This window comes from Sciurus vulgaris (genome assembly GCF_902686455.1).
Source record: "Sciurus vulgaris genome assembly, chromosome: 1".
Classification (NCBI taxonomy): Eukaryota; Metazoa; Chordata; class Mammalia; order Rodentia; family Sciuridae; genus Sciurus; species Sciurus vulgaris.
This window is the reverse complement of record NC_136461.1, coordinates 40,110,415-40,123,997: the sequence shown is the minus strand read 5'-3', so window position 1 is coordinate 40,123,997 and position 13,583 is coordinate 40,110,415. Positions and strand designations below refer to the sequence as shown.

The 13,583-nt window shown below is 35.4% G+C and overlaps 1 protein-coding gene across 1 annotated transcript in view; it reads left to right on the top strand.

The window, feature by feature from the left end:
• Positions 1 to 13,583, top strand: part of FAF1 (Fas associated factor 1) — a 488,868-nt gene that overhangs the window by 149,485 nt on the left and 325,800 nt on the right. Inside the window, exon 4 of the mRNA XM_079154561.1 lies at positions 6,185 to 6,390. Within this exon, the coding sequence (XP_079010687.1) occupies positions 6,185 to 6,390 (206 nt within the window). The remainder of the gene's footprint in view (positions 1 to 6,184; positions 6,391 to 13,583) is intronic.

Here is a 13,583-nt window from a genome sequence, read left to right as displayed (position 1 = left end):
ATGTGCACTGTGAGGTGATGTTGATAGGATAATTGTGCAAACTACAAGAATAGTTTGTATGTTGTCTGTGTGTGTGTGTGTGTGTGCATGTGCATGCATGCACATGAATGCATGTCCATCCACATGCAAGCACATTTGTGCCTCAAAGCTCCTTTTTCCTGTTACTGGTCACAGGACTATAGTTGATACTTGTAGTTTCTTTTTCCACTATTTATTATATATTCCCTGTCTTCAGTCAGCACCTCCAATGGTCAGGGGTTTTATCTGGTGGGACAACTCAGACCTTCATGCTTGGAAAGTCGTAATCCTCAATGCAACCATCTTTTTTAATAGTTATAATTTTCCATTAATTCTTGTTATTGGTGCATGTCCCAAAAAAGATTCTCTGGGCCCCAGGCATAGCAGCAATCTCAGTTTTTTCTTGGTAATCAAGACTAGTCACTCCCGCCAATAACCCTTGCTCTGATGAGCGATTCAGTGCAATGAACAGTACAAAATGGCCAAGCATTATCTCAAGGTTCTAATTCAATTAAAGTTTCTGGAAACATTACATCCTTAAGAGCTATGATCTTTCAACCATTGAAGCCCAAAGTTGCAAGAAGCAAAATTTTGTTTAAGTTATTGAACACAGTGAAAGAACCCACTACTTAATTCCTATGCACATTTTCTGGCCCTTGGAGAAATAGCCTTGTGTTTTGGTCACTGATGTAAAGCATATACCATATCCTTTATTAAGGTGCAGCCCCAAGCTTTGAGGTCAACTTGTTTTATAACTGAGTTTCACTTATGGAGTTTCTAGTAAGCCTGTTTTGTTAGGCTAGCTAAGTCTGATGGCATATACAAATGAGCTCAGTGCTGTACTTCTTTCACTGTTAATTGAGTTCATTAGTTAGAACCAGGGTTATATGGAAAGCCATAGATGAATAAGGTATTTTCTAAACCTCTGAATGGTGGTGCTAGCAGAAGCATTACTGTTAGAGAAGACAATTTTATATCCAGAAAATAGGTTTGTTTTCCTTTTTCTTTTTTCTTTTTCAGTGAAGACAGATCATTGCCTCCTCCATTATTAAAAAAATCTATTATCAGGTCCCTAGGAAATGGTGACATATGGGGACTTAATATTAGTCTCTGTTGTTTGCAGTTTAGGCATTCCATAGTTATTCTAACCAGATTCATCCTTGATGAGAGAAGGTCCATGTTGTATCCATGCCTGACCTCTATCCTTTTTGGCATGGCCACATTGTACATTAATGTACAAGTAGCAAGTGAAAAAAAAGCTGACTAAACAATAATGTCTATGTTATTGAGAGCCTTTTCTTTAAAGGGTAATGTATAGGAATATTCATCTGAGAAACAAATACTTATGTTCTGTGTCCATTCTAAAAGATCCATTTTCATGTATGTTTCTTATTCTTTCTAGTCACCTAGTTCTCCAGTATTGTTCTTTCCAAGTTCTAATCAGTTCTCCAGCCCATTAATTGTTACTTATGATTCAATGAAGATTTGTACCTCAGCTGCTCTCTCCTTCCAAAGGAAATGGTCAACTTGTGGTGCAACTTTTAACTTATTGCCACCTGGAGGTTTTTCTGTCACTGCTGATTTTTTAGGCATATCTTTGTTTGAAACCATAATATTGTAGCAGTCTATTTTTGGTTGATGCCAGCATATTATACATACCTAATTTTTCTCTTCCCAGTTTTTTTCTTCTGTTAACTTATTTATCTGTTATTGACGGGAAATGCAAGGCATAGCAATAGACCTTTCATCCCAATGTGTTTTTGACCACTGGGCTCCAGAAACTTTTTCAAGTTGGAAGACTCCTATTAAGTGGAAAGCCCCTGCATTTTTGTGTTGTATAGCTTGCTTGTGTCATATCAGAACATCAATGGCTACTTATCTTCTTTCAGGTTCAGTCCTCATTATCATCACTGTAATGTTGTTCTGTGGAATGTCTAGGTGATCAGGATGTCTCTAGACTAAATTATTGTGACAAATGAGCAGGAGAATTGACATAGTATCTTTATAAAAAGACATAGAAGGTATACTGTGTTAGGTGAAAGTAAAGTGCTTTATCATGGTGCTTTCAAATAAGTATAGAGAATAATAAAATATGTGGAAGATGATTTGTTAATAATGCTAACTCCATGGATCAGGAAATCAATGTAGGATTATTCCCAATTACTGTGTGTGTGTTTCTGTTACATATTTAGTGTCTGGAGAAATAACTGTGGGGGAAAATTGACTAATTGAACCTATAATGAGTCAGTTTGTGTCAAGACTTCATTTATATTGTAACCTTTCACTTCTGTAAAATCTCCAGGAATTAGCATCATTTTAGGAGTCAGAATCTATCAGTGCCCTAAAAATTTGAATATTTTATCAGTACACAGATACTCTAGTAGACAACTGCAGGTGTCTTAGGGGATATCTTAGAAAAAAATTTATAGTACATACTTGTGCCTCTGTTGCATTGTCTTTTTGTGAGGTCCCAAACTCCTAATCCAGCAACTTTATGTCTGTAAACTACTTGTGCTGAGAAATTCTGGAAGTGACTGACTCTCCATTGTGGTTACTGAAGTTAGGATTTAGGCTGCTAGGTTTAATGTTTCTTTTGTTTATAGATTAAGTAGAATTTTAATGGTCTGACCTTTAATTTTGTTCCATAGAAATATTGTGGCTTAGTGAAGCACTACTAAAGGTCTCTGCAAATTGATTGCTGCTTTTGTCCTTTAATGTAATTGCTCACATCTTTTTCTTATCGTTAAATTTTGCCATTTGACCTCTACCATTCTGGTATCTTATCATGCTCATTAGGAAGACTATCATTGGTGTCGTCTATCCATTTCAGTCCAGCCCACAGATAAAAGCCCCTACAGAGTTTTTCAAGGATACAGATTCCCTTACCTAATGTATTTTTCAATTCTAAATTGCCAGTGTCCTTTTCATGGGTGATGTTGTAAGAGGGTACACAATTGACATATCATCATTTTGCCAACATGTGGTATGGATCACTAGTATCCCATTTTCTGTTGGCAAGGAAATAGCAATGAATTGAAGGTCAAGGACATAATGAAGTCAGTTGCCCAATCTTATCTTTAAAAGTATGTTTCCTTGGTACCCTTTCCTTCTCTTAGGATCTAGTCAGGAAAATGAAGTCACTATAGGTATTAGAACATAGAAACATTAATGTGGGATTGATTATACAGGCATGAAAGACAAAAGAGCAAAAAGGTAAAACTGAAAAACCCTAGGTATAATAACTGCTGAAAGAAGTTACCACTTTTATGTTTAGGAAACAAAAAGAATAACAGAACTATGAGGCTCAGAGAGATCCTATAAAACTAGGGGTCAGACCTCTGTGAACATACATTGTCCAGCTCCAGCTGCTGCTGGTATCTGTGGAACATGAAGAAGCTGGTGATAGGGCTGGTGATGTCACTTGTCTTGCATGCATGAGGCCATGGTTTTAATCCCTAGTATGAGGGTGGTTGGGGTGGGGGAGAAAAAGCTGGTTATAAGAATGCTTTAAAAAGAGAGAGCGGCCAGGGGAGGACTGGAATCTTTAGGTGATGCTGATGGAAATGCATGCAACCAGGAAGTATGAAGTCTTGACTCCCTTCCTCCTAACTATTAACCTCTATGTAGTATCCCCTATTAGAGGAAACTGTCTAGGAAAGGAGAACAGAGTTTTTCATTATCTCAGTTCCCACATCACAGATGGACTACATAAAAGGATATACGTGGAGTCAAGAAACAATAAGTCAGTGACCTCCTTACTGTCTTAAGCTGTTTTTCATAGATTTTGAGAAGTTGTGGCAAATTTAGAGGTATGAAATGTCAATGCATAAACATTTAGGACGTCACATTGGATTTCAACAATGTCATGCTTTCTTCCTTTGGACGTTTCTCAGTTCCCATGTCATCTTTATAGGATTACTTTCTTAGAGTATAACAACTGGGAGAGAGGGTAGATTTTTATTTTTGGATCAGTGATTACTGAAGTGTGCTGTCTGGTGAGATCTTAACTCTGCTTTTGAACTTTTTTTTTTTCCTTTAACCTACAGTAAGAAACACTTGGAATCCCAGACACACATATGCAAATATGTAATGGAATACAAAGTTTTATGAAACAATACTTGATCCTCTTAAGTGACACATGCCAACAATTTCTCTTCTATTCTGTTCTTTAAAAGACTGATCACAAATCATTGAGTCAATTGTGTAATCTGAAGTTTGATAAACACTGTTCAGAGCAATAGTATGATGAAAGGAAATAGACATAAATATTCTCTCTTGCTTAATTGTTTCAACAGTGCTTCACTTGAGTATGTCTTGGTTATTGTTGTTCTTGTGCAGGTTCCCAGTCCATTCTTATTTCTTAAATTCAGAGTGAGAAGAAAGATGTTTTAGATGTGGTCCTGAGATTTGGTGGTGGTGGAAGATACATACAAAATGATGCTGCAACTAAACCGCACATTATGTTCCCTCCCTTCCCACCCTTTTCCTTTAGTGAGAAAACAAAAAGATGATAATGCATATCACAGATTAAGTCAGAAAAAAGTCAGTGTTTTGAATGATTATTCCTCATTTATTAGTTTGGCAAATATTTGATTACCTTGAGTTATTCGATTGCCATGTAAAAAATTGTGAGCTTGGGACAGAGGATAGAGCTGTTAAAAAACGAATGTGGGTTTTGTTCTTAGGGAACATATATTCTAGTGGGTACATAGATGGGAGATGAATGATTACACTTATAATTTTATAGTTATAAATAGTGGTAAGGAATTAGACCTAGTCTATGGTAGCAACATGAATTGAAATATGTTCAGTCAGAGATATATGAAATATAATTAAATATAAGAAAAATGGAAGTGAGATTGATTTGGGGAGGGAAAAATATTCTTTGAAGGAATAGCTTGTGTTCTCCAGTGAAATGGGAAGGATCAAGGTGAGATAAGAAATGAAGACGGTTGTGTTTTTTAACAGAGAGTGATCAACTATATTATTAATATAGAGAGTGATCCTAAACTTCACTATAGGATGCAAATGGGAAGGTAGGATTCAAATCAGTCTTTATAGGCCTGTTTAGAAGAGCTGACAGGATTAACAGAAAGATTAAGAAATAATTATATAAAGACATTTCTTTAATTTCACTGTAGGGATGGTATGGAAAGAATGCAGTGGAGCAAGAGAATATAGTAAGAGATCAGGTGGGAGGCTATTATATTAGTTGGTACAAGAGATGATTGTGGCTTGGATTAAGGCAGCAGATTTAAGAGAGTAAAGATGGATGGTTTATCTAAAAGAGACTTAGGAGGTGAATTTGAAAGGACTGATTAGATGTGAGGGTTGAGGAAGAGAAGGAATCAAGGCTAACACTATAGGTTTCTGGATTGGGCTGCTGATATTAGGAATAATGGAGGATCAGGCTTGGGGAAATATTAATGAGTCAGGCTTTAGACACCGAGTTTGAGGTTTGAGATCTTACTAGGGTACCAGGTATTGTGCAAAGATAATTACTTTTCCTGTATTATAAATGCAACAGCTACTAAGTAGGCAGAGCCAGGATTTCATTTTTACTTTTTCTTATATGAAAGATTGGAACATGTTTCAGTGTTACTCAAAAGAATCCGGGGGTTGGGGAGAATCCAGAAGACAAGGAGATGTTAAAGAATTGGAAAGGAAAGGGAGGATCCCTAATGTAAAACTAATAAGGAGATGGTTTTAGGTTTTTCACACAGGAAAAATGATGTCCCCTCTATTTTATATGAAGAGAGAGAGAATGTATATATGGGTTAGTTTGTGGATTTAATGTTAAGATACAGGAAAGTCCTCTTGATGGCTTCTGTTTTCTTTGTGGACTAGAAAAAAAAATACCTTTTAAAATCAGAATCTTGTAAATTGGATGGGGTAAAATTGAGATTTAAAGTTGTAAAATTTCCAAATGGTCTTTGTGGAAAGTAGAGTTAATGAGTCATGAGTCAAATCATGATTCAGAGTACGTGATAATGTGGCTGTTAGTCTCTGGAAAAGATTTTATTGGAGGAAGTGGAACTTATGTTTGGCTTTGACACATTGGTATGTAAACTTGATAGGTAGAACATACAAGTCAGAGATGAAGAGGGTCACTGGTAGTATTCTGTAATGATTTTATAATAATCTTTCTTTTCTGTCAACATTTTAGTGATTATGGAGGTGAGACCTTACAAGGCCCTGCATTTGATCCAGCAAGTCACCCAGCTCCAGCTACTACTACTCCCTCCTCTTCTGCGTTTCGACCTGTGATGCCATCTAGGCAGATTGTAGAAAGGCAACCTCGTATGCTGGATTTCAGAGTTGAGTACAGAGACAGAAATGTTGATGTGGTACTTGAAGACAGCTGTACTGTTGGTAAGACTCTCTCTACCATAAAGTCCTCACAAATGAGTAACTAATTAGGTATATATTCAGTTTAAATTCTTTTCTTTTGAATTGATTGTCACCGAGAAGGGAGGGGGAAGCAAATTGAAACTGATGCTTTCCTGTGCAGATTGATTATTGTGTTCTGTGTTGAGACTAAGGTAAGTTCCAGAATAATTTTTGTTGGTTGTTTCACATGGATGCAATGGTGTATGATGCTGTTTTAGGGCTGATGCAAATAAAAAAAATACTATAACTATTGAGAATATTGCACACAAGCTTTATTACTAAAACTCATTCATTTTTCATACTATGTTTCTTAGTTTTAGGCAGTAACAGAATATCTGAGTCTGGATAATTTTTAAAAGAAGAGAAATTAATTTTTTCCCATTTCTGAGGGCTGGGAAATCAAAGATCAAGGCACTGGCAGGTTCAGTGTCTCTTGATGGCTGCTCTCTACTTCCAAGATGGTACATGGATGCCGCATCCTCTGGAGAGAGAATTGCTCTGTTCTCACATGGCATTAAGCAGAAGGGCAAAAGGAATGAGCTTTCTTTGTCAAGCCCTTTAGTAAGGGTCTCTAAAGGGCAGAACCCTCATTGCCTGATTACTTCTTAAAGGTTCTACTTCTTAGTACTATCACATGACACTACCTGATATATTCAAACCTGGAAATCAGATATGAGATGTGTTTCCATCCCTTTTTTTTTTTTCTTTCCCCTTTCCCTCTCTGCCAGTTGAAAAAATCCTATTAAAGGAAACTCAAATTATGTGCCTGATATTTCTGGGTAGACTTCAAGTTACTTTAAGTAACTAAGTTACTATAGTTTAAGTATATTGAAGTCATACTTTGTTCAGATTATTTGATCCCATTTTGTTGTAGACAGAAATTGTATTTCTATTTTAATGTAGTTTTTCCTTGAATCTAGATATATCTGAAACTTTGCCTTTGTTAATTTTGTGGGGAATTCTTTTCTAATACAATTTCACTAATTGATCTTGAAAAACAAAATTGTTGAAACACTAAACACTAATCAGACCATATTATTCTCTCACTTAAAACTGTTTAAAAAACTTTTCACTTTTTAGGATAAAATTTTAACATGACTTGTAAGTTCCTGCCTATTGTGTCTCTGCCTATATTTCCAGTTTTACCTTTGCCACTCTTCCCCTTACTCACTGTGCTATATCATAATTGACTTTTTTAAAATTAACTGAATGGATCAATAGCATTGTTCAAGTAGTTTTCTTATCGATCTTCTATCTGGATGTTTTATTCATTATTGAAGGTGAAATATTGAAATTCTTTACTATAATTATGTTGATGTCTGTTTTAGCCATTAGTTTCATAATGTTTTCTTCATATATTTGGGCACTCTGATGTTGGATGTTATATATTTATAATTTTATATGTTCTTGGTGAATTGACCTTTTAATCATCATAAAATAGCCTTCTTTGTCTCTTATGACAAGTTTTGACTTAGTGTGTTTTGTTATCTGTAAATAAGGCCACTCCTACTTTTCATTATTATTTACATGGAGTATTTCCTCTATGCTTTGTGTATCCATAAATCTAAGTTGAGTCTTTTGTAATCACATATAATTGAACTTCAAAAAAATCCATTAAGCTACTCTTTTTTGCCATACAAATGCTCTTCTGTTTTATTTCTCCCCACTCTGGATATTTTATTGTCACAAATGATACATCATTTTATATTGGTATCCATTATCATTTTTATAGTTATGCTGGGGTTTTTATACTGTCTTTTAACATATAGCAAATTAATAGTGATGTAAACATCATAATATTCTGCATTTGTCTATATATTTATTTTTACCAATGAACTTTATATTGTCATAAGCTTTCTTGTTGCTGCCTAGTATCCTTTTGTTTCAAGTTGAAGAATTCACATTAACATTTATAAGGGAGGTGCTGAACTCCCTCAGCTTTTGGTTATCAGGGAAAGCTTTTACTCCTATTTCATTTTTGAAAGATCATTTTGCCAGATAGAGTTTTCTTGGTTGACAGATATTTTAAGTTCTTCACTATTGCCATTTTATTGTTTTCTTTCTTATTGCCTTTTTGTTATGTTTTTTCCCCCCATCTTACCAAGATTTATCTCTCCGTGGGATATATCTTCCCACTTCCTTCTGACGTATAAGGTTTTTGACTTCTGACAATGTGATTAAAATGTGTCTTTGCTTGGACTTCTTTGGCTTAATCCTAGTGAAGTGCTTTTGGTGTCTTGAATATGGGTGTCTAGTTCATTCCTCAGATTGGGAGATTTTAGTATGTTACTTATGTTCAAACCCTTTGACTTTTCTCCTTCTGTAACTCCCATAATGAGTAAAGTGATCCACATGATGGTATGGACCATGTCTCTTAGGCTTGCTTCACTCTTTCTCCCTTCTTTTCCTTTTTTATTCTCTGCATAATTTCATAATTTCAGATGATCTGTTTTTCAAGTTTGTGAATTTTTTTCTTTTACTTTTTCAAGTCTGCTTGAATTTTTAAATTCTTTTATTGTGTTCTTCACCTCTACATTTTTTAAAGCAATTTCTCATTGTTGATATTCTCATTTTCTTAATTCATCTTTTTCCTGAGGTCATTGAGCACCTTTGTGGTAGTTATTTTGTATTATTTTTCAATAATTTATATCCTTCCATTTTGTTTTTGGAGATATTAAATTTACATCATTGTTTTTGCCTCATTTCCGTGTTTCTTTGTGTGTGTTTCAACTGTTGGGTTCATCCCACCCCTCCACCACCACCACCACGTACACACACCAAATAACTGTCTCTTTTCAGTCTTCATAGACTAGGTTCATACAGGGAAAGACCTTTACCAGTTAGCCCAGTTGGAGATTCTGGGAGCCTTTGAAATATTTTTTGTGAATGTATCTTTGGGTTTACATATGTAAGTTTCTAGTTAGAGTGATTTGGTGATTTACTTTTTTAGGAGCATGTAATCTTTTTTTTTTTATTGTAAACAAATGGGATACATGTTGTTTCTCTGTTTGTACATGGCGTAAAGGCATACCATTTGTGTAATCATAAATTTACATAGAGTAGTGTTGTTTGATTCATTCTGTTATTTTTTCCCTTCCCCCCAACCCCCCACCCCTCTTTTCCCCCTATACATTCCTTCCTTCCTCCATACTTGCCCCCCTCCCTAACCCTAACTCTAACCCTAACACTAACCCTTCCCTCCACCCATTATGTGTCATCATCCACTTATTAGCGATATCATTCATCCTTTGGCTTTTTGAGATTGGCTTATCTCACTTAGCATGATAGTCTCCAGTTTCATCCATTTGCCTACAAATGCCATAATTTTATCATTCTTTATGGCGGAGTAATATTCCATTGTATATATATACCACAGTTTCTTATCCATTCATCAATTGAAGGACATCTAGGTCGGTTCCACAGTCTGGCTATTGTGAATTGAGCAGCTATGAACATTGATGTGGCTGTGTCTCTGTAGTATGCTGATTTTAAGCCCTTTGGGTATAGGTCAAGGAGTGGGATAGCTGGGTCAAATGGTAGGTCCATTCCAAGTTTTCTAAGGAATCTCCACACTGCTTTCCAGAGTGGCTGCACTGATTTGCAGCCCCACTAGCAATGTATGTGTGTACCTTTTTCCCCACATCCTCGCCAACACCTGTTGTTGCTTGTAGTCTTGATAATCACCATTCTAATTGGGGTGAGATGGAATCTTAGGGTGGTTTTGATTTGCATTTCTCTTATTACTAGAGATGTTGAACATTTTTCCATATGTTTGTTGATTGCTTGTAGATCTTCTTCTGTGAAGTGTCTATTCATTTCCTTAGCCCATTTGTCAACTGGATTATTATATTCTTGAAGTAGAGTTTTTTGAGTTCTTTATAGATTCTGGAGATTAGTGCTCTATCTGAAGTATGAGTGGCAAAGATATTCTCCCACTCTGTAGGCTCTCTCTTCACATTACTGATAGTTTCCTTTGCTGAGAGAAAGCTTTTTAGTTTGAATCTATCCCAGTTACTGATTCTTGCTTTTATTTCTTGTGCTATGGGAGTCCTGTTAAGGAAGTCTGGTCCTAAGCCGACATGTTGAAGATCTGGGCCTACTTTTTCTTCTATAATCTGCAAGGTCTCTGGTCTGATTCCGAGGTCCTTAATCCATTTTGAGTTTAGTTTCGTGCATGGTGAGAGATATGGGTTTAGTTTCATTCTGTTGCATATGGATTTCCAATTCTCCCAGCACCATTTGTTAAAGAGGCTATCTTTTCTCCATTGCATATTTTTGGCGCCTTTGTCTAGTATGAGAAAATTGTATTTATTTGGGTTTGTGTCCGTGTCCTCTATTCTGTACCATTGATCTACCTTTCTATTTTGGTACCAATACCATGCTGTTTTTATTACTATTGCTTTGTAATAGAGTTGAAGATCTGGTATTGCAATACCGCTGTTTCACTCTTCCTGCTAAGGATTGCTTTAGCTATTCTGGGTTTCTTATTCTTCCAGATGAATTTCATAATTGCTTGCTCTATTTCTGTAAGGTACGTCATTGGGATTTTAATTGGAATTGCATTGAATTTGTATAACACTTTAGGTAGTATGGCCATTTTGACAATATTAATTCTTCCTATCCAAGAACATGAAAGATCTTTCCATCTTCTAAGGTTTTCTTTAATTTCTTTCCTTAGTGTTCTGTTGTTCTCATTGTAGAGGTCTTTCACCTCTTTTGTGAGATTGATTCCCAAGTATTTTATTTTTTTCGAGGCTATTGTGAATGGGGTAGCTTTCCTAATTTCTCTTTCTGAAGATTCATCACTTATGTATAAAAATGCGTTGGATTTATGAGCATTGATCTTGTAACCTGCTACTTTACTGAATTCATTTATGAGTTCTAAGAGTTTTCTGGTGGAATTTCCAGGTTCTTCTAAACATATAATCATATCATCAGCGAACAGGGATAGTTTGAGTTCCTCTTTCCCAATTCATATCCCTTGAATTCTCTGGTTTGTGTAATTGCTCCGGCTAGAGTCTCAAGAACAATGTTGAATAGAAGTGGTGAAAGAGGGCATTCCTGCCTTGTTCCAGTTTTTAGGGGGAATGCTTTCAGCTTTTCACCATTTAGAATGATATTAGCCGTGGGCTTAGCATAAATGGCCTTTAGAATGTTAAGGAATGTTCCCACTCTCCCTATTTTTTCTAGTGTTTTGAGCATGAAGGGGTGCTGTATTTTATCGAATGTTTTTTCTGCATGTATTGAAATAATCATGTGATTCTTGACTTTAAGTCTATTGATATGGTGAATTACATTTATTGATTTCCTGATATTGAACCAACCTTGCAACCATGGGATGAAACCCACTTGATCATGGTGCACTATCTTTTTAATATGTTTTTGTATGCGATTTGCTAAAATTTTGTTGAGAATTTTTGCATCGATGTTCATTAAGGATATTGGTCTGAAATTTTCTTTCCTTGATGAGTCTCTGTCTGGTTTAGGTATCAGGGTGATATTGGCTTCATAGAATGAGTTTGGGAGGGTTCCCTCCTGTTCTATTTTATGGAATACTTTGAGAAGTATTGGAATGAGCTCTTCTTTAAAGGTTTTGTAGAACTCGGCTGAGAACCCATCTGGTCCCGGACTTTTCTTTGTTGGTAGGCTTTTGATGACTTCTTCTATTTCAGTACTTGAAATTGGTCTATTTAAATTGTTTATGTCCTCCTCGTTCAATTTAGGCAATTCATATGTCTCTTGAAACCTGTTGATGTCTTCAAAATTTTCTATTTTGTTGGAGTATAGATTTTCAAAATAGCTTCTAATTATGTTTTGTATTTCACTCGTGTCTGTTGTGATGTTTCCTTGTTCGTTCCGAATTTTAGTGATTTGGGTTTTCTCTCGTCTTCTCTTTGTTAGTGTGGCTAAAGGTTTATCAATTTTGTTTATTTTTTCAAAGAACCAGCTATTTATTTTGTCATTTTTTGTATTGTTTCTTTTGTTTCAATTTCATTGATTTCAGCTCTGAGTTTAACTATTTCCTGTCTTCTACTAGTTTTGGTGCTGGTCTGTTCTTCTTTTTCTAGGGCTTTGAGCTGTAGTGTTAGGTCGTTTATTTGTTGAGTTTTACTTCTTTTATTAAATGCGCTTCATGAAATAAATTTCCCTCTAAGTACTGCTTTCATAGTGTCCCAGAGATTTTGATATGATGTTTCTTTGTTCTCATTTACCTCTAAGAATTTTTTAATTTCCTTCCTAATATCTTCTGTTATCCATTCATCATATAATAGCATATTGTTTAATCTCCAGATGTTGGAATAGTTTCTGTGTTTTACTCTTTTATTTATTTCTAACTTCAATCCATTATAATCTGATAGAATACATGCTAGTGTCTCTATCTTCTTGTATTTGCTAACATTAGCTTTGTGGCATAATTTATGGTCTATTTTAGAGAAGGATCCATGTGCTGCTGAGAAGAAAGTGTATTTGCTCTTGGTTGGATGGTATATTCTATAAATGTCCGTTAAGTCTAAATTATTGATTGTGTTATTGAGATCTATGGTTTCTTTGTTCAATTTTTGTCTGGAAGATCTGTCCAGTGGTGAGAGAGGCGTGTTAAAATCACCTAGTATTATTGTGTTATGGTCTGTTTGGTTTCTGAAATTGAGAAGGATTTGTTTGACATACATGGATGAGCCACTGTTTGGGACATAGATGTTTATGATTGTTATATCTTGCTGATTTATGCTTCCCTTAAGCAGTATGAAATGACCTTCTTTATCCCTTCTGACTAACTTTGGCTTGAAGTCCACATTATCTAAATGAGGATGGGTACTCCAGCTTTTTTGCTGAGTCCATGTGCATGCTATGTTTTTCCCCATCCTTTCACTTTTAGTCTGTGGGTATCTTTTTCTATGAGGTAAGTCTCTTGTAGGCAACATATTGTTGGGTCTTTCTTTTTAATCCAATCTGCCAGTCTATGTCTTTTGATTGATGAATTCAGGCCATTAACATTCAGGGTTATTATTGAGATATGATTTGGTTTCCTGGTCATTTGGTTCATTCTTAAAATTCTATTTATTTATTTATTTATTTATTTATTTATTTATTTATTTATTTATTTGACATGACTTGGTTCCTCCTTTATTTGACAATTCCTTTAGGATAATTTCTCCCTTTGCTAATTTGCTTCT